Source organism: Schistocerca serialis, chromosome 5, assembly GCF_023864345.2.
Source record: "Schistocerca serialis cubense isolate TAMUIC-IGC-003099 chromosome 5, iqSchSeri2.2, whole genome shotgun sequence".
Lineage (NCBI taxonomy): Eukaryota > Metazoa > Arthropoda > Insecta > Orthoptera > Acrididae > Schistocerca > Schistocerca serialis.
This window is the reverse complement of record NC_064642.1, coordinates 549,423,172-549,450,245: the sequence shown is the minus strand read 5'-3', so window position 1 is coordinate 549,450,245 and position 27,074 is coordinate 549,423,172. Positions and strand designations below refer to the sequence as shown.

The following is a 27,074-nucleotide window of genomic DNA, read 5'->3' as shown; positions in this document are numbered from 1 at the left end:
GCTCTGCTCATTCACGTGTGTTCGAAGAATTTATCTGGTGATCTCCATGGTTGATGATAAAAATTATGAAATTCTCCATGAAGATTCCTCCTTTTGCAAAATTCATGCACAGCATTCCTTTTCACTTTATTTTCCTAAGTAAAGCTAATTTTGTAGCCTTACTCTCAACTCGAGCTACAGTAGTCTACAGTTTAGGGGCACCATTTTATAGAGATGGCTGGTCAGCTCTAAGTAGCCATCTTGTAGCGGGAGATGGTCGCTTGCATGTAGGAAACCAAACCTTCTCCCCCGATGCAGCTGTTTGTTGGAGTGTTGCATATCCAGATGTCGCTTGCTGTCGGACACTTCTGACGCGCACATATGCCATGGCCTAACACCACGTTCAAACTCACTAAATCTTGATAAACTGCCATTGTAGCTGCAGTCACCGATCTAACAATTGCGCCAAACACTTGTTGTCATATACAGGCGTTTCCAACCTCAGTCTGTATTCTGCCTGTTACGTAGCTCTGTATTTGAATACACATGCCTATACCTATTTCCTTGGCGCTTCAGTGTAAATCAGCTTCTTCAGGGCAGGGAATAAGCACTAAACGTCTTCAACAGAAGACGATGTGGAATTCACTCCCAGTTTTGTTACACAGCAAACTACCTGCCACTGTATCTCTAAGAAGGTGAAATAGCTCTGTTTGGGGGGGGGGGGGGGGGGTGATGATGATGCATGCAAATGTTACAACTAAATATAATGGAGGTATTCCAGCAATAGAAAAGATCAACAGAATTTCACTGTAAATTATTAACCTTTTTTTGAGCAACTACCAATTTCATAAAGTTCGACCCCCAGGCTTCAAGTTCCTTGAGATTACACTGCAGAAGCACAACACTGTGTTGCATACCTTTTTCTGAATCGTGGAAGTATAATGTCTCATTTTAGAGGTAAATATTCTAGTCTGGTTGGAAAGGGAGTAACATACATGGAAATATCTACATAAAAGCATGCCTTGTGCACTGTCAATTTAGCAGGGTCGCAGATTCCACAGCATATTTTCAAGAACAACTTCCTTTTCAAAGTTTCAAGATATAAAGGTCTCTGTTTACTGGCTGAGTTTTTTCCTTTCCAGTTTGTTGTTTTGTTGCAATAATGGTCTAGGAAGAATGTTGCAGACTGCCTCATGGTGAAGTGTATGAACAATGCAAAAAGTGGAACAGAATCTCAGCTGTTGTAATTCACAGCTGTTTTGTTTTTATACATACAATGCTACATAAAATGGCAATACCACTTTTAATTTATTTAGCATCTCCATCCTTGTGCAACGTGTACTACTCGCAGATGCTACGTTTTCAGATCTCTGAAGTATATTTCATCTGTAACTGTCGACACACTGATGTCAGGGTTTCTTGTCAGGTAGGTAAAATCATGTTGCCATTTTTATGGTTTTGTTCTCAAACGAGATAGATGATGTGATATACTTTTCTGCTTTGGCCTTGTATGAGAACATGCATCACTTACAGAGCTGAGAGAGGTCCATGGCTATGATCATCCAAGTATTATCGAAAGTACGATAACCAAATTTCAAGAAGGGGGGCAGGGGGCGGAGGTGGGTGGGTGGGGGTGAACAAACCCTACTTTAAAGAAAGGAAGAATAGTCCAGTTATATGACAGAATTTCATATGGGACAAGCTTTCACAGGCTTCGAATGATGGAAAATACAAGTTTCTTTGTGGAAAAAATGATTTTCAAAAGTATTGGGCATCCTGGAAAAGTTGAGGAATGAAGTGGAAGATTTGACTGACTTCGGTAACCCTTTGGCATAGTGTTCGGAAATTGATCTTCAACTGCAAAATGTTCAACAAGAAGCTTACGCTGATGGAAAATAATTCAATAACAGTGATAAGATATTGGTTATTGTGGGAATTTAAAACACAAGTGATATACTGGATGGACTATTTGATGAAATTTGGTGTGGTCCAAATCTTTGCAGAAAGTTTTTATAACAGATACAAAAAATGTCTTATGTATCAAAAAATTGATATGATTACCACAGAGGACATGTTCAAGAGTGGAATGGCTGGAAAAACTATTCGAACTTTATACAGTTCTGGAAAGAAAATTGTAATATGCCACACTGGTAACAAAGATGGATTAGTGCAAAATGCTGGCTTATGTATTGTTGGGAAAAAATGTGGTGCATATTACCATTCTGACATTGTGAAAAGTGGTTAAGGAGCATTATGAAGGAATGTTCCTTGAAAAGTTACCCACTGGATCTCTGATTGTTATACATCATGATCAAATCACAAATAGTAAATACACAATCATAAAATACATCTGTGAAATGGAAGATGGACTGAATTACTGCAAAACAACAATGTAGAGCTTAAAGGATAGCACTTTCCACTTATGGTTATAGAAGCTTTTATTCTCCTATAGCAATTTCTGGCATTATGTCATCATCAAACAGTTATTATGCCTAATACAATACATCAGCTAAATATAATCATAAAACAACAGTGTGAACAACAAGCTAGGGAGCTTGCTACAATGCATGTAATTACAAATAATCAATGCCATGAAACTTCCTGGTTCATTAAAACTGTGTGCCGGACCAAGATTCCTAACCCTTTCATGGGTAAAGTGCTCTACCAACTGACCTATCCAAGTACAGCTCTGAACCCATCCTCACAACTTTACTTCCACCAGTATCCCATCTCCTACCTGCCACACTCCACAGAAGTTCTCCTGCACATCTTGTGGGACTAGCACTCCTGGAAGAAAGGACACCATGGGGACATGACTTTGCCATGACCTAAGGGGCTGTTTCCATGATGAATTTTTCCTCTGGAAGGTCCCAGCTCTGAGTCCAATTTTAGCACACAGTTTTAATCAGCCAGGATGTTTCAAATCCAAGCAAACTCTGCTGCAGAATAAAAGTTTATTCTGGAAATTTGATGCCATGTCATGATGCAGATGCAAGTTACAACTAGTGGTATCCTTGTAGGGCCGAGACTCATTTTGGAACCTGTTAAAAGACCACTGTAAGTACATTACACAAAATGCCATGGATTCCAACTGCATGTGAGCACTAAGGGTATCATGGTAGAAAGAATACAACAGCCGTGATTCTTACCATAAGTAATGTAATGCCTAAACTTGAGCTATTCACAGCAGGTGTAAATACAGCTGAGGCAGTATGAAGTAAGTCAATGTGTGGGCGACAATAATGATGAGGGACATATGCATCTCACTCACAGACTGTGTACAGCACCACTGTGAGTAAATAATAATGGTACACAAGGAAAGTAAATACTTAATGAAATACTTATCTCTAACACATAATCTAAGGTTAAATGCAATGCATTTATCATTTATAACTATGCAGCCTTGTAGAGTATATACACAATGTTTTCACTGTGATACTGAGTAATGAAACAATCATAATATGCCAAAATAGTGGGACCATCAACAGGAGTAAAACTGTATTGGTCGGAGAATAAACAGTTATATTTGGGGATTGGGCAGGCAGATTTTGCACAGAACAAAGGTGACTGATACTTAATTGCTAAAAAGGGCGTATTACAACATAATGCATAAGTGCTACTTTTGCCACAAGTGTACATACCACATCGCTATCTACCTATACAACAGAATATGTGCTTAAAACAATACAGAAATCTCTGGTTTTTGCAGTTTGTTTGTTCATTGAGGATATAAATGTTCATCGTGTCTTCAAAGAGCAACCAAATCACAATCTATGTTCTCTCTGCCACAATACCTACAACAGTTAATTTATCCCAGAATCTTGAATTGGACATTATTGTGATGAAACAAGTAGTCAGTAAACAATGAAAAGTCTCCTGTAAACACAGAATTATTGTATCTTTATCTGTGTGAAGAAAATCAACATAACCTGTGTGCTTTCACGGGTCCTTAAAAGCTGACATGCCTCAAAATATCACTACATATGTCACTGCCCATTCAACCAAAATATAATATTCACATCTGAAATAAAAGTAAACATTTCCATGATTCCAGTGAGGTTCAACACATTGGTGTTCATCATGTGATGTAGACAGAACAGGAGTTCGAAGCTCGTTGTCAATCATTATGAAATGGATAATAGGTGTTATACAATGGACTGGCAAATTCCATAAAATAATAAAGGAGGGGAACCAATAACTCAGTAAATTTTTTTTAAAACATTGATTGGGACCTGAAATGAAAGTTGTATGTTGTAGTTCTTCCCACAAACAGCCCATCAACTTTAGTATAACTATAATAAATGGCTTTGATGATTTAAATAAAAGAAAGTGGACTGATTTATCTAATTTTTACTCTAATGAGGTAATTATTCATTAAAAATAAAGTTTTCATTACACTGAAGCATGTTATAAGGATAATAAGTGGTGTTCAGGTTACAACTTCCTGTGGGAAACAAACATAAGTGGACAAGTGATACAAGTGCCAAAAATGAAATGAAACATCCTCTGAGTACTGCAAAAGAAAATGAGTTTTTAATAATAGGTGACTCCATGTTAAAAAACATTGTAGTTCCAAACTCAAAAATAGTCGTTCACCCTGGAATTAGGACTAAGCAATTACAAAGACATTTCAGCAATATCCTAAAATCAGCAGCAAGCGCTACTAAGATATGTGACAGAAATCTCAAAGGTCTATTTATTCATAATGGAATGAACTGTCTACGAAGCAGCAGTGAAGAAGAAATCATCAACAACATGAGAAACCTAATAAGAACGGCCAGAAACGTCTACAACACCATGAGAATTATAATCAGTGGCATTGTGTACAGAGCGTCGGTAAGTGACAGATACGTACACAGAATAAACGACAATATTAAAGAGGAATGTAATAAACCGGGTGTAATATTCATTGACCCAAACAAATTTCTTAATGACAAGTGTCTTGGTAAAGTTGGATTGCATCTTAACAGACTAGGTTCTAGAATATTTAGTAAGATGTTCATAGATGTTTGTCAGATTATAATGAACAAGGGAAACTTATAAGCAGTAATAGGGGTGAAAATACATGCATGCAAATATATTCCAGAGAAATGTTCAATTCCCACTGTAAAACATCTCCCCGGAAAGAAAATTTAAAAAATACCAGAAATGATGTATCAGATGAAATCCAGACGTCCGCCTCACAGCCACGATTTTCTGTGGGGACACAAAATAAAAACTCACAGGTAGAACACAAAAATAGGAACTTGGTTCTTTTTCCACCAAAATGTGCAATCACTAACTAGTAAAACAAGTGAAATCCAAATCCTATTAGAAAACGATTTAAGAAGTACCTCATTATTGTGTCTCGCACAACATTGGCTTGATGAGGACAAGTTACATATTGTGTTCCTACCTTTGTGTTAGGTGGTTATTTCTGTAGAAAAATTCTTAAACATGGTGGCAGTTTTATATTCATACGAAATAGTATAAAATTTCCTGTTGAAATGGTGAAGGACTAAGATGTAGAGCTATCAGGAGTTGAGATAGTAGACATTAAACTAGCGTTATTTGTTTATACAGAGCTCCACCTGGTGACATAAATACTCTCCTAAAAAGTTTGGAATATTCACTTAACAGAATAACACAAAGAAACAGAAGAATTATTCTATGTGGTGATTTTAATATTGACTATGCAAAGGACACCGAAGAAAAGAATGAATTACTGAATCTCTTGCAAACTTTTAACATGAAATCCACCATAGAAACAGCAACTCATATCACAAAGACTTCACGTACCACGATTGATCAGATTTTTGTAAATGTAGAAATGAACTGTACAATAGAAACACTAAACACAGGCTTTGGGGATCACACAGCTCAAAAACTCTGAGTATGGAAACCGAGCTACAGCTTAAACACTGCCTAACAATCACCAGTAGAAACTACAGTTATGAAAATATAAATCATTTTCTCCATTACTTGGGCAAAGAAAGCTGGAAAGAGATTTATAACTGTGAACACACAGATGGAAAATATAATAACTTTATTAACAATTTTAACTACTATTTCGAACTGTGCTTCCCTCCAACCCAGAGGAAAACATACACAAGGAAAACAAAAAATAAATGGATTAATCCAGGTATTCTAGTATCTTCAAACAAAAAAGATTACTGCACAGATTGTCCAAACAATTCACATCATCAGAATTTGACTTACTACAAAACTTATAAAAAGATATTAAAAAATGTTGCCAAACAAGCAAAAATAATGGCGAATGACACACACATAAAAATTCCATCAATAGGACAAAAGCCATATGGAATATTGTCAGGAAAGAAACTGCAGCAGAACAGACAGACTTCCATAACATTAACTGCCTAATGGAGAACTCAACTGTGATAACTGAACCTACAAAAATTGCAAATAAATTTAATTCCTACTTTACAAAGATAGCTGAACATCTTATAAATCAAAATTTACAGTGTACTGCTATAAATCAATCCAGATGTACTATAATTAACATATCTATTTTTCTATGCCCCACCAATGAAAAGGAAATACTTAATATAATCAAAGAACTGAAGCCCAAATGCTCTGTTGGTACTGACAATATCTCTTGACTATATCTTGAAGAAATGTGCTCCCCTCATAGCCAGGCCACTTGTCAACATCTGGTCTCTATCACAAGGGGTGTTCTCAGAAAAATTGAAGGTAGTGAAAGTAAAACCCCTGTTCAAGAAAGGGATAGAAACAGAAGTATCAAACTCCAGGACTTTCTCACTATTATCTGGTTTTTCCAAAATAATTGAAAAATCTATTACAAAAGACTAATCAGTTTCATAGAAAAAAATAATTATTTTCTCAAACACTCAACATGGATTCCGAAAATCTAAATCTACTGAGACAGCTATCTTTGCATTCCTAAATGAAGCCTTAAATGCTATAGACAATAAAGAACATATCTCAGCCATATTTCCCACCTCTCTAAAGCATTCGATGTCATCAATCACATCTTGCTTCATAAACTTGAATCTGTAGGTATGAGGGGCCCGGCCTATGAATGGATAAAATCATATCTCCAAAATAGAGAGCAATTAGTTGAGCTTACTATACAAGAAGGGAACAAGATAAAGTCCTACTGCTCAGAAAAGCAGAGCAAGTATGGTGTACCACAAGGCTCCATTCTGGGACCAGTTCTGTTTCTACTCTTTGTAAATGATTTGGAACCGTCTAGCCCATGCCATAATTACATAAAATTTGCGGATGACACAAATGTGATAATAAAAGGAAGGACTAAAGAAAAATTACTACGTGAGATTAAAAATTGTACCACACACATTACAGAGTGGTTTTCTGGAAACAACTTAGTAATAAACACAGAAAAAACAGTTACAATGCATACACACACAGTGCAAAATAAATGTCCACCACACCAGACATAGAGTTGTTTACTAGAACCCTCAAAAATTTAAGCTCTACAAAATTTCTTGGGATATGGATCCAAGAAGATGTAAGATGGGTCCAACATACAAAATACATTACAAATAAATTAAATACCATTTGCGATACTATCAAAATTCACATCGAAAGAGACGCTAAAAGATGTATACTTCGCCCAGGCAGAATCCTTACTGCAATACAGCATAATCTTTTGGGGAAACACATCTGTTAGCAAAAGTTGTTTTATATGCCAAAAGAGAATTGGAGAATTGTAAGAACCATAGAAAACGCTGCATCAAGAAGCTCATGCAAGCCCTTATTCAAGAAACTACATATCCTTCCACAACCATGTCTGTACATTTTACAAGTAATCATATTTGTAAGGAAAATCATAGAAAATAGCAACAATCTTGTGTCAACTAACCAGAGTATCCATCTGTATAACACAAGGAGAAAGCAGGACATACATGTTCAACATGCACACACAACACTAAAACAGAATGGACCACTGCAAACAAGAAACAGACTATACGATAAGCTACATACAAACATTAAAACAATATAAGACACTTCAAAATTTAAAACCGCTGTCCATAAATATTTATTGCAAAAATGTTATTATAGTATAGATGAATATCTTGAAACATAAAAATTTATTGCCAAATACTAAAAAAATTAAAAACATGTACTGTAAATCACAATGACTTGTCCAATATCATATTGTATACCTTGTAAAACAAATGATCAAAAGGACCAATAAAAAGTATTCTAATGTAATGTAATGTCTTTAAATAGCTGTTCATGCTACCACATCTCTCCAGGTGACACCACATTGTAGAAGCACTGTCCATGTGGGTGGAAAGGCTTGTGTCTTCACAAGATGCTAAGTGCTGTGCAGATAGTAGCACAGCTGCTGGCAGGAGGTCTCCCAGGCCAGACAGGCCTCAGTGGATGAAATTGATGATGAGTGCTCCACTATACCCCATATCTCTCTGTGGTTGACTCCCTACATGCCCAACCCATGATTTGATGCACCCCCATGCCAACGGGTGTGTGGGACACAGGAGATGTGTCAATGGGTCCTCAGGGGTACCGGGCAACCTCCCCGAATAATTAGCCTTGCACCACATGGGGTTCTGTGATGTCGACGAAATAGATCCCCAATTCCTGTGGGATCAAAAACCGAGGGACTTGATGAGACCTCAAACACCCAAGGATTGGGGTTGGAACTACTGGAAACTGATTCTGCAATTAGACTGGAGACAGACCAGTCCAAAAAGAGGAAACAGTTACTGAGAAGTTGGACCAAGTCAAGATAAAATCCAAATCTCAGACTCAGAGGAGGAAACTCCTCAAAGAACAAAAAGAAAAGGAAGGTAAAAAATGACTTTCCAAAAGTAAATGGAGGGAACTAAAAGCTCTTGAATCTGAGAGCTCCATAAAATGACTGTCTCAGAGTGTAAAGACCCCTTCTACATCTAAGACAGGCAACAAGAGAAAAAGGAACGAGTCTCATATTCCCACTTCTCAGAATAAATGGATCCAGGAAAAGCTGGGACAGGAAATAAGGAAACAGACCTTTAGTACTGCAGTCACAGTTTTCAGGACGGCAATTATAAAACAGGGAGATCTACCGATCAACATCATTTTGCAGCAGATGGAGGTTGTTCAGTTGGCTCTCTTGAGAAGACTGGAGATGCCAAGTCCAGGACTCAAATTCCAGAGGGGGGATATCTCGACAAAAGTGCTCTTATCTTTGTGAGGGGACGGGGACAGTGGAGTGGCTTAAGGTGATGATCTCTTTGAAAGGAGGGAAAGCTGTTGATCAAAAAAGAGGGTGAGCTCTTCAAGACTGCAAAGGTATCAGTTTGGGTATTAAAATGCCTTAAGGTTATCCCTCTAGAGACTCTGCTCAAGAAAATAAGGGCATAGAACCAGCAGGTCTCATCAACAGCGGAATGGAAGCTAATCAACGGGGAATACGTACCTGATGGCCAAATCGTTGTGGTGAAAGTTGGCAAAAAATCCCTGGTGGCAATGTGAAAACAGGACCCGAAAGTGTGCTTGGGTTCTCACAGCTTGCCATCAGGATAATCAAAGACATGAGAAGTGAACATAGCAGAAAGTTGGAGGTTGCAAATGTTGCAGATAAACCTCCAACACAGTAAAGTAGCAATTGCTGCCCTGGGTCATCTTGGGCAGGACAGGAGGTGGACATGGCCATGATCCGGTAACCCTGTCTATATAAAGAGGCTGGAGATAAGTTGATTTATGCTAGAAATCTAAAGATCTTCAGAACATGCATTTATATTTAGAAAAGAATTTCATTCTCGCCAATGGCAGACTTCTGTTCCAAGAACATAGTGACCCTCAGGATGAAAAATGTGAGGAAGGAAGCATGAGGGAAATTGTATTGGCCTCAACTTACTTTCCTTACAAAGACAGTACTCCTCTCCAAGAAGTGAGGAGACTGGCAGATATCTGCTCACAGCAGAATAATGCTCACAACCTAGTGAGTGGAAGCAATGACACCAAACAGCAGAGTTGAGCACCAACTAGAATTTCTACTACAAAATAAAGTGGAAATATTGAACGGGTGTAGGAAGCCTACCTTCGTGAATAGAACAAGGGAAGAAGTAACTGGCATAACTTTTGGGTCCACTGTAATGGGTAGTTATGTCAACCAATCATGTAGTGATGGAGCCATCCTTATCTGACCATATGTGCATTAAGTTTGAGATTGAAATGGGAGTAAAACAGACCATGGCCTGTAGGAATCCTAGGAAAGTGAGCTGAGACTCATATGGGAAAGATGTAAACTCATGCTTATCTGAAGTCAGAACTTCAATAAGGGAACTTGTAGACTTTGAGGTAATGGCAGATGCAGTGACCACTGCCATTAAAATCTCATCACCAGGAAGTGCATTCATAGTGGAAGGTACAGCTACTTGTGCTAGACGTCCTAAAATCCCCACTAGAATACCAAATAATCCAGGAGGAACTTTTAAGGGAGGTGGATGATGGGTATACAAGGACAGCGAGTGAGGTGCTGGATATGGTACTTGAGACTCACTTCTCTCACTGCACTCTGGCAGATAACACAGACCAGGAATCAATCCCTAAGAGACACTGGTTTACAGGTAATCAAAAGGAAAACTGTGAATCTGCCAAAGAATGTGTTGACTTAAAAACAAAATCCAGTGGTCAGTCTGAACACTCACCTGTTTAAATCTCCAGACCCACATGGTCTTCTTCAAGCCCTACCATAACAAGCAAGGGTCAGCCTAGCAGCAGGGATCATTCCTACTGCTTGGAGGACAGTGAGGGTTGTTTTCATTCTGAAGCTGCAGAGAACTGGTCATACCAAGGCCATTGATATGAGACTGAGCCTCCTGTCTTTTACAGATATCAGACACACTGATTAATGTGCATACTAGGGAGAAAATGTTAACTGATGTTCCTCTACATGTAAACCAACACTACAGCACTTCACCAAGTTTTCCTGGACATCAAGAGAGCTTTTAGCAATATGGCCTTCAAATAAGTGGTTAGAGTTTGAGAAGGGCATGGCACTGAGACCATCATATGCAGGTCAATTAAGACTATGCTAAGTAGAAGAAAGGTCAAAGCCACCATGATGAATGAAAACATGATGATCAACACCACCTGGGAGTGTCTAAAGAAGGAGGGGTCTCATACTCACTACAGTAGAACCTAGTAGAGAATGAACTCATTGAAGAGTTAAATACTAGTGGCTACTTTTGCCAAAGATACACAGATGATTTAGTCACAGTAATGCTTGGCAAATTTGCTAGTACTGTTAGAAAACTGGCACATTTTGCACTAGTCATTGTGGAAAACTGGTGAAGAAAACAGGATTTAAGGGTCAGTCCAAAGGAAACTGTTGTAGTACCATTTACGAGGAAGCAAATACAACACACATACTATAATCTCTAGCTCCTTGATGAAACTCTACCGGTAGAGGAAATAATGAAGTATCTAGCAGTAATCCTGGATGTGAAACTATCAGGGGCACCTCATATACAAATATGTGTTCCAAGGCAAAAAGTGCTCTTATGAGAACTAGGTGGTAAAAACTAGGGTCTAAACTCCAGGAGTATGTATTGGACATATGCCATATAATATAATAATTTATGAGGCTAGAGAATGGTAGAATAAAGAGGAACAGAAAGTGGCTGCTAAGGAGTTTGGCAAAGTTCAGAGACTGGCCATAACAGGCAGAATTAGCAGCATACCAATACAGTGAGTGTGGTAAATATAGGAACGGTGGAGAGATGTCAGCTGATAATACAATAACTTCTGTCTGCTTCAATAAATCTTTCAGTGCAGTGGACGAATGAAGCGTGACACTGTTCAGGAGAGAGTCTGATGTACTGACAGGTTGAAAACACGTGAAGGTGTTGGGGCCAGAGTATATGGGGTATAGCCTACACTAGAGACAGCAGTCTCTTAAGTGAAGCTGGTCACAGAATGCCAGGTGGAAACAAACACAATCAGGGTGTGTGAAGAGGAGAATTTGTGTGGGTGCTACAAGGATCATAGCATTTACATTTACTCAGGCAGCCAAGCAGCTCTTAAATCTCTATCAGCTCGTGCTACAAGATCAAAGATTGTTGCACAATGCCATGAAGCCCTTGTGAGGCTAGGGGAAAGCAGCACGGTAAACCTGTTGTGGGTCTCTGGTCAGGACTACAGGAAGTAGTGACAGTGAACTAGTTGCCATGCTAGCCAGGGCAAGTGCAGTGATTCCATTATTGGATCGGAACCCGTCCTGACCATCATTCAGGAAATGGTAAAATAAAAACTAAATCAGTGGATCAGGAGGCAGCACACAGAATATGATCCAAAAACAAAAACATCAAAAGCTAACAATTATGAAACCATGTTCAACGAGAAGTTCCATAATCCTGGACTTGCACAGGAGACAGATGAAATTTTTGGTAGGACTTATGACAGGCCATGGGAACTCACATAAACACCTACACATGGTGGTTATAGATGAGGAAGCCCCTAAGTGTAGACTAAGTGGCGAGAAGGTTAACACACCACATCTAATCTTCCAATGTGAAGTTCTGGAGGGCAAAAGACAAAGAATAATCGGGTCAGTAGAACCTGAATAAATTGTGTCTGCCAAGGAACAAGTAAAGGTCTCCTACTACTTCTTAAGGGTACTACTTGGCCTTACTAGAATCACAGAGCAAAACCGCACAATAAACTATTTCAGTGTGGCCAGCAGTGGGCTAAGAGCACTGTTGTTTTTGTCTCCCTGCATTAATCAAACAAAATCAATACTGACCATATCCACACTGCACACTTTCTTCCATTGTAAATTTGCTATCAACATACGCTCACAGCTCAAAAACAACAGTAATATATGTAAAGACAATACTAGAGGCATAATGACTTACACTATAACAGCCAGTCTAAGTATGGTATACAAACAGGAAAAGGATTCTACATCTACATGATTACTCGGCAATTCACAATTAATTGCCTGGTTCACCAAAGCACCTTCAAGCTATTTCTCTACCGTTCCACTTGCGAACAGCAAGCGGGAAAAACAAACACTTAAAGCTTTTGGTGCAAGCTCTGATTTCTCTTATTTTATTATGATCATTTCTCCCTATGCAGGTAGGTGCCAACAACATATTTTCGTACTCTGAGGAGAAAGCTGTTGATTGAAATTTCATGAGACGATCTTGCCACAATGAAAAACATCTTTGTTTTAAAGACTGACACACCAACTTGTGTATCATATCTGTGGCACTCTCTGCCCTATTTCGTAATAATACGAAGTGAGCTGATCTTCTTTGGACTTTATTGATGTCCTCTGTCAATCCCCAACTTATGCGAATCCCACACTGCACAGCAATAGTCCAGAATAGTCAGACAAGTGTAGTGTAAACATTCTGTTTAGCAGACATTAAGCCATAAAGATCTTTGATTATTTACCCAGCGACATGAAAAGTCTGACAAATAATAAAAATAAGATTCAACACAAATTACAATCACAACTGCTTATCAGCCCCTTCTACAAAAGTCAAATACCACTGGAAAAAGTCCCAATCATGTGTGATTTAGCTACGCCACTATACTAGAAGGAAAAAGAATTTTTTTTCTTGCAGTGTGACCGAAATTGGAAAAGTGTTATTGCATCTATTTGGAGCCTAAACAACAATCCATGCAATGTCTGCATTGTAATTCACCAAAACGGAAAAAGTTTAAACAAGCACATTCTGTACGGATCATAAGCTGTGCAAGATTTCATTGAGTAAGTCTTTGACAGGCAATGATGTATTTAATCAAGGTTCAGAGATTATTTTCCCAGTGTTACATACTTCAATTCATGTCTCATGAATGTTTAAAGCAGCATATTGCTTCTATCTGTAAGTACCTTTTCAGATCTTACAGAAAGGTAAATACGACACAATGTGAGAACATATGACAAAATGCGATAACGTATTTGTCAAAAATAAGTAAACAGTAAATTGTGTGTAAGCAAAATAATTGTCTATATTTCCTTACCTGCGAATCAAATCCAAGAATTTCATGTGATATAGATGATGTCCTTCCTGACTGTACTTCGTGGAGATGACGGAACATGTTGAGCCGAGCACAACCTCTGCCATTGTCCAACTGTCCTTGGGTGAGTACTCCAAGCAATGTTGACTTTCCAGCATCTGCACTTCCCATTACAGCTACACGTACCTCAATGTTGTGTTGGTCATCAGGTACCTCAAGTAAAATACAACTGTTTGTCAATCATACAATACAATACAAGATTGACAATCCTGCTGCACAATGTTTAGTCAAAACTAACACAATCAACACGAAAAGATGGAACTACAACAAGCCGGTGATTAAAAATAATGATCTAATTTTAACAATTTATACTGAGAGCCATACATTACAAAACAGGGACTAAATGCAAAATACTTACAAAAATCATGCTTTTCTTATATTTTGCAATGTTATTATTATTGCCCTATGATCCCTATGATCTATTTATATAATATTCTAAATTACAACACAGTACATATTCCAGGAAAGAAAATAGTACCAATGACCTCAGCAGTTTGGTCTCATAAGACCTTACCACAAAAGAAATTTGTGTTGACAGAATGGGTATGGCACAGAGTCTTAGAGAAACCCAACTCGATGTTGATCCATCAGTAATTGTGTTTTAACCTCAGTCTGAAACATGATGAGAACTACTCAACTGAAGGCTTTTCATATATAAGTGCCTTGTGTTAATGATAAAAGCAAACATGCTGGTGCCACCAAAACACTCTTAGAGTATAGATTCTGTGGTTAATTTTCAGTGATGTAACATTTCATGCAGATGATAAATTTAACTGTCATAACACCATAACCTGCATGTATGGGGGCTCAGTGGCAGCAGAAGGAGTGTGTGTGGTTTTTTTTTATTTTATTTTATTTTGGGTTTAAGGGCGCTCAACTACTGAGGTCATTAGCGCCCAGTCACAATTGTTAGAGCACATAGAATCTAGTAAAACTCAAAGGGGGGGGGGGGGGGGGGACCCCAGAAAGTTCTTACAAAGATGCAGATAAAATAAGTGAAGGAGTTAGATGTCTTTGGACAAGCCAGTCAAAGTAATGAAACGAAGAACACGAGCAGCTGCTCGAGCGTCATCAGCTAAAATATCCTGTAACGTAGATGGCAGAGACAGGACAACACGAGATTGACTAAAACGGGGACACGACAATAAAACATGGCGCACTGTTAAAGCATGACCACAAGGGCACTGCGGGGCTGGGTCACCGGAGAGCAGGTAGCGGTGGCTAAACCAGCTTGGCCCAATCCCTTACAGACACAGCTTGTAAGAGAAATGGGGCGGTAACTAGAAGGAAGGTGTCTATCCTTCCCGGGTTTGGGTATAGGAACAACGACGGCGTGACGCCAACGCATGGGGACTTGACCTTCGGTCCAGATGCGATTGTAGGTACGAAGAAGGAAGCTTTTGCCTGCCGGAGAAAGGTGGGCCAGCATCTGAACGTGAATGGCATCTGGCCCTGGAGCAGAGGACCGGGACAGTGTAAGTGCACATTCGAGTTCCCGCATAGTAAAGGGGGCATTATAATTTTCCAGATTCAGCGAGTGGAAGGAAGGTCGCCGAGCCTCTTCTGCCTCTTTCCTGGGAAGGAAGGCAGGGTGTAATGGGCGGAGCTTGAAACCTCCGCGAAAAAGCGGCCGAAGGCGTTGGAGACATCCACAGGATCAACAAGGACCTCATTACCTGAAGTCAGGCCAGGTACCGAGGAGTGGGCCTTAATGCCCGACAGCCGGCGCAGGCCACCCCAGACGACAGAAGAGGGAGTAAAACTGTTAAAGGAGCTGGTGAAAGAGGCCCAACAAGCTTTTTTGCTGTCTTTGATGACTCTACAGCATTGCGCTCGGAGTCATTTGTATCCAATACAATTCGCCAACGTAGGATGGCGGCTAAAGGTGCGTAAAGCACGTCATCGAGCACGGATAGCGTCTCTACAAGCCTCATTCCACCAGGGGACGGAAATGCGACGTGAAGAAGAGGTAGTATGAGGAATGGAACGTTCGACAGCATGGATGATAACAGCCGTGAGGTATTCGACCTGACTGTCACAACTGAGAAAATCGTGGTCCGGAAAGGTCGCCAGAGAGGAGTAAAGTCCCCAGTCAGCTTTCGGTATGTTCCAGCTCGAAGGACGTGGGGATGGGGTGTGGTGCAGGAGACGAACGACACAGGGGAAGTGGTCGCTCGAATAGGTACCAGAAAGGACATACCACTCGAACCGACGGGCAAGAGTGGTAGAACAGATCGAGAGGTCCAAGTGGGAGTAGGTATGAGTAGAGTCCGAGAGGAAAGTCGGGGCGCCAGTATTGAGGCAGACAAGATTGAGATGGTTGAAGACATCCGCCAAGAGGGAGCCTCTCTGACAGGATGCATGATGGGCATTGAAGTCGCCAAACAATAAAAACGGCGGAGGAAGCTGAACAATCAGGTTCATCATGTCAGCCCGACTAACTGCGGATGACGATGGAGTGTAGACGGTACAAACGGAAAAAGTAAAGGCAGAAAGAGTAATACGGACAGCTATTGCTTGGAGTGGGGTGGTCAATGGGATGGGATGGTAACAGACATCATCCCGAACGAGCAACATGACCCCACCATGAGCTGGAATACCATCCACGGGGGTGAGGTCAGACCGCTCCGAGGTATAGTGGGGAAAAGCAATACAGTCAGTTGGGCGCAACTTGGTTTCCTGGAGACCAAGGACGAGCGGACAGTGCAGGCGGAGGAGCAGTTGTAATTCCTCCCGATTATATCGAATACCTCTTATGTTCCAATGTAACAAAGCCATCGCTAGTCAGAAAAAAGGGGGATCGAAACGGGTGAAGAGCTGGTCACCTCGATGGCCGCGGAGGGCCAGGTTTCGAGGGAACAGCGCTACAACCGGCGGGAGGCAGATCCTGTTCCATCGAGTCGTCGCCAGCTGCGGCCACTTTCCCGGGATGCATAGGAGGGCCAGCATCATTCGCCGATGAGAGGCCAGCTGAGCGCCTGGCAGCAGAGCGTCCCGGCGAAACTGAGGACGGCCGGGAGCAGCGACTCACGGATGGAGCGTCAGACGAAACGCGCCGGGGTGGGGATAAAGACTACTTCTTGGAGGCCTTCTGGGAAGTCCGATGAGGCACGGGGATGGTGGGCTGGACCCGAAGAAGGTCCTCACGCATGGGGTCCGTTTTGGAACGCCGGACCTCGGAAGCCGGGGTCCAGAACGTTTCCCCGATGGACGCCTGAGAAGAGGATCGCTTGGCAGGCGGCGGAGGGGGAGGAGGAGGAAGGGTGGCCCCTGGGGAAGAGGGGGCACGGGACGCGAGGGAGGAGGATTTGGAAGGGAGGGATTTGGGAGGCGGAGGCATAGACCCCGGATGGGGTGAGGAGGTGGAGGGGGAACAGGACAGGGGTGAGGATACTGTGGAAGGAGTGGACACGACTGAGGCAAACGAAGTTGAACGTCACGGGATGGAGGCGGTCATACTTCTTCCTGGCCTCAGAATAAGAGAGGCGATCCAAAGTTTTTAATTCTTGTATCTTCTTCTCCGTCTCATACGCGGGGCAGTCTAAAGATCTAGGCGAGTGGATGCCAGGACAATTGACGCACTGAGGTGGTGGGGTGCATGTATGTTCCTCACGAAGAGAACGTCCACAATCGCCACAAAGGGGCTCAGCGTCACACCGTGACGACATGTGTCCAAAGCGCAAACACCGAAAGCAGCGCATAGGAGGCGGGACGTAAGGTCGCACGTCGCACCGGTAGCACATCACCTTTACCTTCTCCGGGAGAACGTCCCCCTCGAAGGCGAGGATAAAGGCCCCGGTGTCGATGCGACGGTCTTTGGGGCCACGCTGGACTCGCCGGACAAAATGCACGCCTCGGCGCTCCAGGTTGGCCCTGAGCTCCTCATCAGATTGCAGCAGGAGGTCCCGATGAAAAATAACCCCCTGCGTCGTATTCAGTGCCAGATGCGGGACAATGGACACTGGGATGTCCCCTAGTCGGTCGCACGCCTGGAGCGCCGCCGACTGAGTGGCGGAGGTGGTATTTATAAGAATGGAGCCCGAACGCATTTTACTGAGAGCCTCGATTTCCCCGAAGATGTCCTCGATGTGCTGGACAAAGAACATGGGCTTGGAGGTGGCGAACGTCCCCCCATCAGTCCGAGAACAGACTAAATAGCGGGGGAAGTACTTCACCCCAAGCCGGCGGGCCTGTCCTTCCTCCCAGGGTGTGGCCAAGGGGGAAAGGGCAGGAGAACCAGAACCAGGAACAATACCTTTCTTTTTAAAAGACTCGGCCGCAGAGCGACCCGATACCAGTTGACGTTTCATCTGCGAAACGTCCGCCCCGATACCACCCACTCCGACCAGGGGCTGTCCCCACGGGCGCCACCCAGCCTCAGCAAGGGCTACCTGGCAGGATGACCGTTGCCGGGAGTCCTGATGCCCCAAGGAGACGGGCATCTACTCCTTGGCCGACGTGAGGAGGGTGCAGCTCAGGTATCAGCAGTACGATCCCTGTGTTGTCAGGGGGCTACAACCTAGAGGGTACATGACGACCCCACCACAACGGGCTGGCTACCGTGCTGGATTTCGGGTGCCATGGAAAGTCCATCATGATCGTAGGTGCAGATGGGGACGCACTATGGGCGTAACTTGTGCAACCCATCAGGCGTTTAGGCCCAATTTGAGGAATAGTGGGTGTGGTTACAACGCCGTTACAATGCTGAGTGCCAAGGTCGTAGTGCACTGAGGACCAGTGAGACACCACGTAAGGCGTCCTTCCCCAAAAGGCTCATACTTCTGTAGAATTTTGAAAAATGGAGGTCAAACCCCAAGGGGGACCATCACATGGAAGGCTGAAATGATTGAAACTCCTTTTAGTTGCCTCTTACGACAGGCAGGAATACCTCGGGCCTATTCTTACCCCGGACCAGCAGGGGGGTGTGTGTGTGTGTGTGTGTGTGTGTGTGTGTGTGTGTGTGTGTGTGTGTGCGTGTAAGGAGTGGGGGTGTTTTTGAGGGCAGCACAATGACTGGAATGAGCTGCAGTTATGGTTTTTGCCACAACTCCATGAATGAGGACTAAGCAATTTCATACTCCAACAGGACCCCCCCCCCCCCCCCTCTTCTTTTCCTACACATGTAATCACTGGCATAACTACGTATGGCAATTTCTAAATGACGCACTGTATAATTATAGACAGAAAGCATAGTACCCACATCCCAAATCTTTAACCTGTAAGCCCAAAAAATCAGTGACAGTAACTTTTGTTGGTGAAGAGATCTTACATAATGTGTATGACAAATTTAGTTATTGCCTAGATATTTCCCTTTCAACTGTTAGTGGACATAATGAGTACTTGTAACAACATCGCAAAAAACTTCAGGTGTTTGGGTATTTTGAAAAATTTTCCTGTTTTGTAGCATATTACCATCAATAAATATAATCAGTTCATTCTTTTCGAAACACTCAATATTATTACTATCATTCTTACCTTTCTGACAAGGACCTCTGCTACTTTTCTGCCATTTCCATTCTCATTATCAATCAGTCTCTCTCTCAGTATTGTGGTTGTGGCACCTAACTTGAAAGCCATCTGCTGAAGTGTCTGCAGGCTTGCAGACATTTCATAATCTGACAATCCTGCCAAAACTCCATTATCTTCTACACCAATTTCATAAATGGCTTCACCCTGGCCCTCACGCAGTCGCCATTTCATCTTTGAGGAAAAAAGACGATAATTAATTATTCGAGAAACATAATATAAATAAAAAGTACTAAAAACAATTATTATTATTATTTCAAATATGAGATTTTCATTAAGTTCCATGTCAATGGCAACTGATCAATCTTACTTAATTTATTACACTGATGTAAAGTGAATGACTTCATCTCCTGATTTAATTCTAAACATAGCACATTAAAGACTGCAAGGGAGAGAAATTATTTATTGTGGACATATCTGAAGAACTCTAATCAAATTTATTTTCTCCACTGTACTATTCCATCTTCCACAGGTACAACCAAGTCACTTACTGTATGAAAAATTCTGAAATCTACATGAAGCAAGACTGTATCACTAAGGATCAGCAGCACCACACAATTAATTACTTTAATAAATTTGAAAAATCTGTCTTTACTCAGAATGTAAATGACGAAGTGACAGCCCTTGGGTAACTTTCCAACTGCAAACATAATATTATTTTATTGGAAGCTACAGGGGAAACCACAGAGAAAAACAGTTTATAAATGTGAATAAACCAACAAAAGAAAAAGACAAAAGGTTAAAATGCAAATGAAAAGTCCACAACAATGATGGAATACAACACGGTTGTCAAGTACTAGTTTTCATTTATTTCATGTACAACTTCTAACAGATGAACCTGCACAATGACAAATGTTTTTGAATTGTGACTGTGACTTCTCCTAAACAGTTATTTCAAGGCAATATAAGAATGTTCACACACAGTGATAAGGTTCTGAAGGAAAGGGAGGGAGGTTAAAGAGTTCAGCAACTCAATGACATTGAATTCATTAGAAACACAGGACCTTCCTGCTTCCAGGCAGATATGATTGCAGTGCTCTAACCATTGTGCTGCCCACCATGGGATGTATGTATTCACCATCTAAAATATTTCTACTAGAAAAAGGTGTTTCCTTGTTAACAGTTTTGAGTGTCAATCTGTGTAACAGCTGCAAAATACATAGTAAAATTCCCACTTACTAGGTGACAGGACTCACAGAGACAAAAAGATATATACAGGGAGAGTCAAAAATGACTTTACAACTTTGGAATGGTATAGAAATTTATTGAGATAACTTACAGAATCAGTAGACATGTCATTTTGTAGCAAACAACCTCAAGTTTCCCATAAAAGTGTCTTGCGTCATTTTGGTTCGATGCAACTACCATTTGTGATGCAGCATACATCCCAGTGGTAATCAATTTTCTCCCACACTCATTGCAGCAAATCAGGCATAACTTGTGTAACAGCAGCATAGATTCAATTTTTCAGGTCAGGTAAATTGTTTAGTAGGATAATACACACGGTTTTTAACAAAACCTAAGCGAAAGAAATCCACTGGTGTCAAGTCTGAGGAGCAAGGTGGCCATGCAATTGGCCCTTCATGGCCAATCCACTGACCTGTGAAGCAGTTTATCAAGGAACCCTTGAACTTTCATGAGGAAATGAGGTCGTGGACTGTCTTGCTAGTAGTAAACCACCCTGTCTTGGTCATCTTCATCAACCTGTGGAATTAAAAAGTTTTCCAGCTCTCCCCAACCTGCTCAATATAACAATCAACATGCGGGTGACCTGGTGATTTACCATGCTACAGTGAACAACTCGTCTCAACAAAGTTCTTGTGTCAAGAGTAAATTGTAGGCCTGCTTGGAGATTTTTTAGCATATTCAATGTGAAACTTACGCCAAACAGTTGTTGCAGAATTTGTTTCATGAAACCAAAACACACAGAGAGCATGCTCTGCACCAGTGGAAGTAGTCATTTTAACTGACCACTATGCTGGCACTCATGGTGGCGGAATGGGGTACTAATGCAATACGTGGATCAATTTTGAGGATGTTTGCTATAAAATGACACACCTACCGACTGTAGGTCATCAATAAATTTCTGTATCATTCTAAAATTGTATCCTTTTTGAATCACCCTGTATAAGGCTTTCAGGAGCAGGAGAATGAAAGAAAGGAAAACTTGGGTTTAGCATCAAGTTGTTGATGAGTTCAGCAGATCGAGAAGAGGGTTGGCCAAGGAAAGTAATCAGCATTTTGCTTTTCACTGAAATCAGCCCAAAATATGCCTTGAAGATTTATAAAAATCATGGGAAACCTAAATCTGCATCACCAGAGGACATTCTTTCAAATTATTGTAGAGATAAGATCTTTCTCTAGCTGTGGCACAAGACTGCCCACACAATCTACATATAATTTGTAATTGTGTTGGATTTTGTTCTGTCATACCTAACACATACTTATTTTCTGATTAAAAAAGGTAAATCTGTCCACAACCCACAGATGGATTTGAACACTACAAGAGTTTTACTAAGAACAATTTTGCTGGAAGAGGAATGCACATGACTCCTCAACTTAAGCACTAATTCGCCCAGCCAGTTATAGTGGAACAGTTTAACACAGCCTCCGAGTCACTGTACTACTTGGCATCTTTCAAATTAAAAAAAAGTGACAAAAAATTCTTGCACTGACTGGGTACTGAAACCTAGACCTTGAGTTTTGTACAGTGTGACACTTCCCCAAAGAGCAACTAAGTCACAGCATTTTTTGATGACAAATGTAGTATTACTTTCAGAAAAATCACTTTTGCAAGAACAATCTGCAAATCTACACGTATGTGTACCTGCTTCTCTGTATGGTATATTACGTCTAGGAGTACACACAGTGTCAATGTCCATGTGCTCTTTTTCATCAAATGACCACCACATTCACTTCCACATCCTCTGTAGATAATCAGAATGAGCACACTAATCACAACCTCCAATTCAACTTCCAGTTAATCAGCATGTGCTAATTAATTATACTCCTGCCAAATAGCTGCCTCATTTCTTGACACTGGGCAGGCTCCAATTGTTTGTCAGCTCTAGCAGTGGTACTACAGATAACTGGAGGCTCTACTACTTGGAACTAAAAGTTATTCTCCAGCTAATCAGATCCACTGACCAAGTCTACTTATAGAAGCAGAGCCTCCTTCAACTAGTACAGGAGGAGGGTGTGGAAAATTAATAATGCATTGTGTAGTAAATTCATTCATGGTGCTAGAAGAAGGAGGGCACAGAAGGAATGAAAATGAAGAAAACAACAATAAATGTGTGGGCATCACATTGGCAAGAATTTAGTGAAATGAAATGATTTCTGATTTGGCTGCAATCAGGCAATGAAATAATTTCAAAGGCGACAAGAGAAAATTTGTGCTGGACTGGGATTCAAACCCAGATTTACTGCTTCTTGCGAATGTACGCCTTGATTACCTCAGCCATCCGGACACAACCCCCATCCGACCCAAATTCCCATTTTGTCCCACACTACTAACGTAAAAGGACTCCGAGTTTGAATACTGGAATGTCTCACACAAGAGCTTTCTCTTATTCCATGCAGCAGGAAATTGAAGAAAACTTATAGCTCTAAGAAGAATAACAGAGACATCAAATTTGAATGCTTTAAAATAGATATTAACTTTGCTCAAATATAAGGAAAATGGAAATTCATTCATAAACCACTCATCCTGTGCACAAGCAACACAGAAAATGAACACACGCAGTGCAGCACCATACAACGACAAAGCAGGCAGTAACCATTTTTTTCAAAAGATATGCTCAGGTTGACCGATATGCCTCACTATACAAACATGCTTGTATGCGCAAGAGGACATTTAAGTGCTCTTATACAGCCTGAGCTGCATTAACAGAATAATCTACATTACTGTCGCTGCTAGGTACAGGAGAAAAATTAATTGGACTTCATGGTTTTATTACTAAAACTGTCTGAAGGTCATTCGTGTGCTAAGGGGCTGAGAGTTTGCAATGTTGTAACTGATTTTCTGTCATAGTTGCAAATCGTGTACTTCAAATTGTTTTGCAAGCACTTTTCAAGATAAAACAACATTATGGAAAAGAGAAGTCTCACCTGTATGAATATTTTCATGGAATACACTGAATTTATTTTCTTTTCCCAAGTGTCCGCAGTTTATATTTGTGATAACCAGCTACATCTTACCTGTGTAACAAGATGTTCAAAGCGCTGCTTAGATGGGCTGACTAACTTCAGCTTATATTCCACATTCCCCACCTGTGGCTCTGGTGGGAGCTGGTCTGTGAAGGTCTCACCACCATCTCCCAACTCATCAGAGTTCGCTGGGTCGAAGAGTCCGAGGAAGTCCATTGGTGCCTGTAAAAAGAAAGTTTCTGCTTTAGAAATCTCAAGGGGAAAAGTTGACCAAAACTGTTGTTTTTGCACAATGAAAGTAGTTAAGAAATGTTTGATGTCATAAACAAGTGATGGATATGGGAGAGGAAAAAAAATTATTGATATGGTATGCTGCTGTTCAGCATAGTTTTCCAAATCTTCACTACAAAAAATTCCTTTATTGAAAACACATTGAGTTTAATACGGTCTTTGATCTTTATAAAATACAGTGAAAAGGAGAAGAAAAAAATCTGGCGACTGGTATGCCATAATTGCAGTACAGCACACAGAGTGAAAGTTACCAGCTGCCGGCTTCATTGTGTAACATGCAACTGTACTGAATGACCTACTTGTTCAATGGGTGGAAGAGTGAAACTTTCTTTACATCTGACATAATTCTATTTGATATGTGCATTGTGATTTGTAACAAAATGAAAAATAGTGAATGGCTCCTTTGACAGAAACATAGCTATATGCCTGCTTTTGACAAATATATCACATATAGTGCTCACACCCAGGAGAGTCAGTAATGCAATGTTAACACATTTACATTTAATTATTCTAGAAAATGAATTACAATGAAGCACTACAATTAAAAGTGCAGAAAAAAATTAGTTAATATGTATGGCTACCACAAACAGAACTGACACAAGTTCCTTCTTAACTTTCTTTATAGACTTACTATTTGAAGATTACAAGAAGAAAACAAGCAAATATTAATCTGTAGAAATTGATGTATAACAGCCTACAAAATATTGACGTCCTTTAAGTGGCAATGTCATAGTGACACTACTGTCCCTGAAGCTACATGTTGAAAAACAAAGCAGCAGCTGAAGCCAAGAACCTGTGATGCCTCAGGCCTTCTGGCACAGTGCCTGTTTACGTTCAGAGCATTTTCAGCTTAAAAATAGAACATCAGCACAGCTACACAGAGAAAATATAGTTTCACTCTTTGATTACCACACAAAATTAGCCTTGACCAATGAAAATTTGAACTATGGCTAAAAGAACAAGCCCCTAACAAATTAAAATAAAAGCTTCACGTGAACAAGGACATTAATTAGTCTGAATGAACACACTTGAAAAGTCAACATGCTTGAAAAGTCACCTTACAATCAATCTGATATGGTAACTAAAATATTGTTATCATTTGGGTTTAGCAGACTGAACTCTTATTTTAAATATATAGTTCTTATTTATTAAAAAAATATATATATATACTCACAAACTAGTTACTGAAGTTTGCCAATTGTTTTCCAAAAAGAGTAAAATAAATTTTACAAAATTGCTTTAATATCAGAAGAGTGGTGAGCAGTGATAATCCTAACTGCAAAAGCAAGTAGTGCTTTAAGACTGTGTGGTGCAATGTATTTGTGGAAGAGTGGGGATGTTTTCTTAGTAATAACAGTTTTAACTGTCCCTCTTTGTTAATTTTAATTTTTTATTTTACCAAGGTTACTGGCATCAAAAAACTGTTCCCATATTTCCATGAATCATAGGAATTATCATATTGATAAAGACATACACAACAGTCATGTTAAAATTAAAAAAGGTAATGTTAACTGCTGCCTGCCTACTTTATGATATTTTGAGGTCCTCTGTGGGTGATTTCATAGAATTCAGAGGCTTCACAAAACTGAAACCAAAACAATACTACATTTTGATGCATTTATATGACATCTGCAATAACACCACATTTTTTATCAGTTCTTTGACCAAGCAGATTCTTAATATGCATCTTAAAATATTTTATTTCCAATAGGTATTTTCTTGAAACAGATCATCTTTGAGTATCAAAGACAACTTTTCGTGCTACTACAATTATTACACAATTTGTATATCTTTATGATAAGAGAATGGAGTAGATGAGGTATTTTAATTAGATGGTGATTTTCAGTACACTTAGTCATTATCATTTGGACTACAGAAGGATTCACAAAGATATTTACTCCAGATAAACTTGCAATCATGTCAGTGAAAGCGTCAGCTACAATGCTGTGAGAATCTCGACTAATGTTATGTATTGAACATTGAGCGCCACCCCCCCCCCCCCCCCTTCACCTGAAATTTTGGTTTGTGGTGACAGACTCATCTATAGCACAGCCTGAGGACTCGGCTAGATTAGAAGGCGATGAGTAGGTGAAGCCAACGAATGTGAAAGCGGAAAATTGGAGTGTGGTAAAAATTTGACTGGCTGCAAAGCCTATTATTTATGTCCATGCCATATTGAAAAATGCAAAGAGGGCCCAATATGTAACTTCTACCAACAACATTTCAAATGCAAGCATCAACTTGATTTCATAAGAAATGTGAAATAAGTAAAAAAGTTAAATACAATTTAGTTCACTTATTGCCCTAGTAAATGCTAACAAGCATAAAACAAAAAATAAATAAATAAATAAAAAGCCAATCCGTACCAAGTCAGGACCGATGACCGTAGCAGTCTGGTCCCTTTGATCCCCCAAACCAACCAACCGTACCAAGTCAGAAACAGAGAGATACCCAGCCAGGGCTATGAAAGCAAGGATTGAGTGTAACATATGTCATTTGTAAATTCTAATTCCAAATAAATGGGCCTGAGTCCTATTTGTTGCAGTACAGTGTATGCAACATTAGTTACTTCTGAGTGACACACTCCCTTGTATCTACACAGTCATCTGAACTCTTGAAGTTACTGGTTAGAAAACAGTTGAGGATATTAGCTGCCAAAAATATTAACATTTTTCATTCAAGGTAATTTTTAACAGTAGTAGCTTCTCTAATTTTGCGTCCACTTTCCGATGGTCAAAATCAGCTTCCAGAAGTTATGGTTTCTTCATGTGACTTCTGTATTAATTGTTATATGTGATACTTTTCTATATTATGTACCTTTCGCTAGTTTGTGCTGGCACCAATGAAATATAAAATTATTAAACAGTATTTTAAGAGCTATGTTGGTACTCTATAAAAGTCTTGCAAGTGACGAGGACAAAAAAAGATGTGATAGGGGGAGGTGAGGATGCCGAAAATACTCAAAAATACAATAAATAGTTTTCTTCTTATACAAATGGCAATGTCATTCATATTTAGTTTGTTATCTAATTAGATCGAACCCAGGAAAATGACTGGATAAGAGAAAGTGAGTGTGTTAGAAGAAGGCTAAAAAACGTAGGGAG

General features: G+C 40.3%; 1 protein-coding gene across 1 annotated transcript in view; it reads right to left on the bottom strand.

The window, feature by feature from the left end:
* Positions 1-24,755, bottom strand: part of LOC126480874 (GTP-binding protein 2) — a 57,845-nt gene extending 33,090 nt beyond the window's left edge. Inside the window, exons 1-4 of the mRNA XM_050104252.1 lie at positions 24,602-24,755; positions 23,731-23,901; positions 19,480-19,704; positions 13,948-14,157 (exon numbers count right to left, since the gene is read on the bottom strand). Of these exons, the coding sequence (XP_049960209.1) occupies positions 13,948-14,157; positions 19,480-19,704; positions 23,731-23,895 (600 nt within the window). The 5' untranslated portion in view covers positions 23,896-23,901; positions 24,602-24,755. The remainder of the gene's footprint in view (positions 1-13,947; positions 14,158-19,479; positions 19,705-23,730; positions 23,902-24,601) is intronic.
* Between the last annotated feature and the right edge of the window lie 2,319 nt (positions 24,756-27,074).